The sequence below is a fragment of the Carlito syrichta genome, unplaced genomic scaffold (genome assembly GCF_000164805.1).
Source record: "Carlito syrichta isolate Samal-C Ts95f unplaced genomic scaffold, Tarsius_syrichta-2.0.1 Scaffold288464, whole genome shotgun sequence".
In the NCBI taxonomy this organism is placed as follows: domain Eukaryota; kingdom Metazoa; phylum Chordata; class Mammalia; order Primates; family Tarsiidae; genus Carlito; species Carlito syrichta.
In genome coordinates this window covers 327,380-333,379 of record NW_007232560.1, presented here as the reverse complement: position 1 = coordinate 333,379, position 6,000 = coordinate 327,380, and the positions used below count along the sequence as shown (strand labels likewise).

General features: G+C 35.1%; 1 protein-coding gene across 2 annotated transcripts in view; it reads right to left on the bottom strand.

Moving 5' to 3' along the window:
- The window catches only part of RASA1 (RAS p21 protein activator 1), a 111,013-nt gene that overhangs the window by 4,205 nt on the left and 100,808 nt on the right, over nucleotides 1-6,000 (bottom strand). For both annotated transcript variants that reach the window (XM_021710343.1, XM_021710344.1), the window contains exons 20-22: nucleotides 5,877-5,963; nucleotides 2,604-2,671; nucleotides 1,161-1,249 (exon numbers count right to left, since the gene is read on the bottom strand). In XM_021710343.1, the coding sequence (XP_021566018.1) occupies nucleotides 1,161-1,249; nucleotides 2,604-2,671; nucleotides 5,877-5,963 (244 nt within the window). The remainder of the gene's footprint in view (nucleotides 1-1,160; nucleotides 1,250-2,603; nucleotides 2,672-5,876; nucleotides 5,964-6,000) is intronic.

Below are 6,000 nucleotides of genomic sequence, written 5' to 3'. Positions count from 1 at the left end.
GGTGGCCGGGAGCGGCCACCGCACTCCAATCTGGGCGACAGAGTGAGACTCCAACTCAAACAAAAACAAAAACAAAACAAAAAAAAAATCATTACTGAAAAATTATTACCTGCCAAGCACCAAGACAAACTGGGCCCAAAACAGAGGTTACAATCCAGCAGAGATTATAGGAAATTAAAATAGAGCATGATATGGGTCACCAAAACTTGATTCAAGATTCAGATAAATTCAAATGCTAAACCATACACATTAACTGCTCATACTAAAATTCTAAGCCACACAAAAAGTATCAAAATCAATAAGATGCTCAATGAGATAAGGACCTCCATGGGCAATTCCAAAAATATACACACGAAGGTCTCTGAGAGCAAAGAAATAATGAAACATAAGATAACACAATGCCTACCAGATTGGCAAAAATAAAGGGTAATACCCAGTTTTGGCAAGGCTGTGGGAAGCAAAAAATCTTCAGTTGCTGGTAGACAATCTTGTGATACTTAGCAAAAGCCTAAAACAGGTATTTACTTAATTAGTAATTTTACTCCAAAGTTTAGGAAATTGGACAAATTTGAAAGTTATGTAAGGGCATTTGTTACAGCAGTAGTGACAAACTGGAAGCCATCAAATACCCAGTAGAAGATTACTTAACATCCACATGATGGCATACTTAGTATTCAAAGAGTTATATACTTCCAGAGATGGCAAAAAAGTTTGTCACATACTAAGTGACAAAGTGGCATGGTCAGATCTCAACCAGAATATTAGCACTCATTATCCTTAAGTAATGTGATCATGTATGGTGTTTAAAAAACTGATTTAAATTTTAATATTTACAATGAATGTTTATTGTGAAATATTTAAAAAATTAATGTGGGCACATTTGAAACTATCTCACTGATTGTCTTTAAAAGTGAGAAAATTTGAGCATACTCAATCTTGAAAAAATCATTTGCTATAATGGCTTAAGTGGTAGTTTTTAAAGTTCCATTATTAAAATGTAGAATCTAAATAAGATACTTTAAAAACAAATATGCCAACAGAGATAAATTATCGTTATGAAACATCAAACTGCTGACAGTTTACTTAAGCTATATTCTATAGTTTTATCATGTCGAAGTTTCATTCATAAATTACATTTTTAAGTATCTAAATGTTTTTACCTTAGCTCCAAATTCCACAAGATTTGCTAAATTCTGCACAGACTTAGCCACTAATATCAGCGTTCTTGCAGCAATAGGAGATGGGGAATCTATGAGAGAATTGGGTACAGCTATTGACACCATCTCCAAAGACATTTCCAGTTAAACCATTATTAATTTAACACTTTACATTTCTTTACTGTTAAAATGCTAACCATTTTTCCATTCAAAACTCATACTGTTTTTTTGAAAAATGTATGATGTGCATCATTCAGAAGAACTCTTGTGAAAAGGGAAAAACTGAATATAGTTTTATGAAAATGGTACTACAAAACTCAGCAATACCCAACTGGTTGGTAGTATTTCAAAATACCTCAAAGTTTTATCTTTATCACTAAAAAGACTGTCAATCCACACACCTTTCAGGACGATGCACAGAGTTATTATCAACCTACTCAAGTTAGCAGTTTGCAGTCTCAGCAATTCCCTACTCAACATTATTTACAGCCCACTAACTGAGATAATTTCCCTTAAAGCTCAGGAACAAATATGAAGTCTGGGACCGCTACTTTATTTTGAGGCAAAAAACATGAAATTGAATAAACTTTTAAAATGTTTTATCCAAGCATGGTGGCACGTGCCTGAAGCCCCAGCACTTTGGGAGGCTGAGGCAGGAAGACTGCTTGAGCCCAGAAATTCAAGGTCAGCCTAGGCAACATAGCGAGATATCATATCTACAAAAAAATTAAAAACTGTGCCAGGCATGGTGACACATGCCTCTAGTGGGAGGCTGAGGTGGAAGAATCGCCTGAGTCCAGGACGTTGAGGCTGCCATGAGTGTGCCACTGCACCCCAGCCTAGGCAACAGAGTGACCCTCCAACTCAAAAAAAAAAAGATTTGGAGATCAGTCATGAAATATTTACCTATAGAACAGATAAGATGTAAGTGAAAGTTATTTGTGGCTATTAAATATAAGCCTAGAAACCTAAGATAATTATTTATTTAACAGTAAAATCCCATAAGTAGTCTATCTGACTGTCTGATTTTAGATAGGGACCCTTTCTTCAGAAGTACTCATATAGCAATACTGCAACTAGAGATAATTGTAGCTTTATCTTAAAGATCCAGCTTGATGCCATCTAGCATGAGCTAAGCACACGTAAAGAAGCTCTTCCCAACTTGGAAAGTGCTGATATTAAAACACAGGTTGTAAAAATAGCCACCATGATAAGACTCTGAGTCACAAGTAAGGATGGAAAAAAGGTGGAGTGTGTCTAATCATGCTACCTCAGACTTCACATATTAGATGAAAGAAAAGGTAAGCAGAAGGGAAGGATGCTTTGGAATGTTTTATACCAAGCCTTAAAACTGGATTTAAAAGAAAAATCAAATGTAAAAATATCCTTACTAAATCATATGAAACTGTTTATCCTAAATTTAAAAATTTATGAAAAATGGATTACCTGAGATGATATTAAACATCCGAGGATTCAAGATGGCAGGACAGATAAGTCGAAGAAAAACAAAGCCACTGAATGGGAGGGAAATTTTTATTTTAGAAAACTACTGCATATATGTTACCTTAATATAAGCAGAATTTTTAATGCTCATAGAACTGTAAATTTTAAACGAATATAAGGGAAGCCCAAACACAGAAAGCTTGCATTGTAAGAACATATATATCTACTTCTTGAATGTATCACTCACTTTTTCTCAAAGTTAGAATATAAGATTAACTTTGGGAAAATGTTTATCTGTAATACTTACTACCTTGGCTATTATATTTATTCCAGGCTAGTAATACATTTTATACCTACTTAGAAAAGTAGTGTCCTTAGGAACCCGAAGAATTTCTGAAATACTACAGGAGTGCAAATAACCTTTATAGATGCATAGTTCTATACAGTTCCAAATCTTCCATTCTCTTACTTCTCTTTCATTTATTTAAATAGAACAACCCAGTTGTAAATCAAGTTGTCTTTGTTGATGATTCATATACAAATAAGAATTCATCACACTAGAGAGAAAATGACTTCTTGATAAATGAAAGTGTGTGCAATAGAATGCTGAAAAGCTTTTAAGGTAAGACATAGGAATTCTAAAGTTTAAAAAAAGGGTATCAAATTACAAAATAATAGCAAAAGCAAAAATTAGTGTTTGAAGAAAGCACATAACAAAGCATAACAGTTGCCATTTATGATTTTATCCTGCTAATTTTACCTTGGGACCATCAATGTAAAAATGCAAATTTATATAAATACTCCTACTCTGCTTCAGTCACTGTTATAGTGTGTATGTTGTCATGTAGATAATTTTCTTCTAAATCCCTTTAACAGAAATCCATACTAATAATTAACCTCTTACTTGCCTCAAGACAAGCTTTCTTCTAAAAGTAGTTTATACAATTTCTTCTAGAGATTAACCCTTTGCATTCAACCACTTTTTTTTTTTTTTTTTTTGAGTTGGAGTCTCACTTGGTTGCCCAGACTGGAGTGCAGTGGCCGCTTCCGGCCACCGCAGCCTCGACCTGCTAGGCTCCAGCGATCCTTCCACCTCAGCCTTCCGAGTAGCCGGAATTACAGGCATGTGCTACCACGCCCGGCTGAATTTTTATTTATAGTAGAGATGAGGTCTCACTGCCCAGGCGGGTCTTGAACCCGCGGGCTCAGGCAATCCACTCACCTCAGCCTCCCAAAGGCAGGGGATTACAGGCTGAGCCACCAAGCCCGGCTTCAACCACTTTTTTAATGAAATAGTGAAAATATCACTTCAGATTACACAGCATAGCATTGAAACCAATTGTATTTAGTTTACAATGGAATTTTGGACGTAGAGAAACTTTTTGACAAAAAAATATCAAAATCATATATCTTACATTTTTCTAAAGTGTGGTTACGTGTGAAAAAGTCACTGACATGCATTGCAGGTTCATTGATACATGTTGTGCAACAGTTTGTGTTTGACATCTTCCACCTGGTGTTCTCTTCGAGCAGACAATGCAGTCTCGTTTTCTTCCTCCCACATTACTAATATGTCATTTATTATCCAGTCTGTCTTTCAAAGACGATGTGAAAAGATGCACTCGTGATTCCTGAAAACCACTACTCTGATCAGTTGTATCTCAGTATATATCCTGTCTCTTTATTTGCCTTTCATGCAATTTGAAATTGTTTCAATTTTGAAAAATTTGCACTGGTATAAGTTTGTTCTGTATAATCATCAGCAATCTCTTTATATCTCCTCAGAGGGGACATCAGAGTGGTTTGCTAGATTTACAATGTCCCCTCAGAGAAGACATCTGAGTGCAAAGGATTAAAATAACAAGCATAGTCTCTGTTCGTTATTAGAGTGACTAACTGAATTCAGCATTTTTCTTTGAACATGTGCAGTCTGGTAATTATTGGACTCTTAATTTTACTTTGCTGATTAAATAGGTCTGTGAACTTGAAACCTAACCTGGCAACATTAAACCATATTGATTTCAGTGTGCAAATCTACTCTTGAGTTTTTGAAGGTGATTTTAAATCTGAGAGAGATATATAGTTAGCTATACATATTTATATGCTTACAAAGGGCCAGAAATCATAAATGCCCCTTAAAACACCCTGTTGCATCAGACAATCCACATAGCCGTATTTCCTGCTATGTCTGTTTAACAATTGTTTGAAACTTTATGGAATAGCATTAATTACACTACACACATAACTGCTGAAATATTATGCTTGTAATTCTTTTCTGTTCCTCCCATTCACCACTGAAGCCAAGAAATGCAGAATCTATAATTCTTAAATATCATGTCATATCATAATGAACCAAGAGAGATTTTATCTGGGGGGTGGGGGGGAGGAAGCCCCTGCAAAAAATTTGGGTTGGAGGCAGGATTAACACATACTTTCAAAACTAATTGTGATAGTGGTGTTGTTAGTGGTTGCTATTAAAAAAAAGAATAACGACTGATGGTGTATATTCTATATAACATATTAGAAAAATGCTGTATTCTCTGATGCTTTTGCATTAAACTTCCAGCTCCCTTGAACTGTTTGGGGTGTGCTTAGCGAATGCCTACAATAGTGTTAAGGATATTAGATGGGGGTCTTAGAAAGTTTGTTTCGGCCTTAGCCACTAACACCCTGTATAATTTTAGACAAACAACTTACTTCCTTTAGTTCTGTTTCCTTATTGGAAAAATAAGTTAGAATAATGAAGTCCCCTTATATAAGCTCCCAAATCTCATGATTTGCCAAGCAATTCTTACATTCTCAGTTTCAGACCTACAGGTTCTGGTTGGTGGTTAGTCTGGAGTTGCAGACTGCTATAAACTAATTAATATGTAAATGGTTCAAATATTACTCTTTCCTCTTAGCACCAATCAGTATCTGTGTTTGTGTACTTGTATGTGTGTGTGCATATGCAGAAATAGTAGATAAGGTTATTAGCTACAGATTTTGCTGGTTATATAACTTTTGACCTTATCCTGTTAGGAGTTTTTAAAAACTCCCAAATACTGCATTGACTATAAATTAATTTATTTATAAAATGCAGAAGTAGCTAAATATCTCATAGTAATAACTTGCAAAAAAAAAAAACAACTTAGGAGCCATCTGAATTTAGACAGGGCTTTCACATAAAAGTCAAAGTTTAGGTATACTGTTATTTCTTAAATGTTCACAGTTCTCCTCTTTACTATCAGTGTGTGCCATACACAATGATGTAACAAATAAATTGACAAGTCTTACCTAACAACTCTTGTTCTCATGGTGGTATCTGTAGGCCACTTGTGCTGAACAGATTTCTGTAAACACCCATAAATATATCTCAGTGTCCTGCCAAAATAACACAATATCTCAATACAGAAAGCAA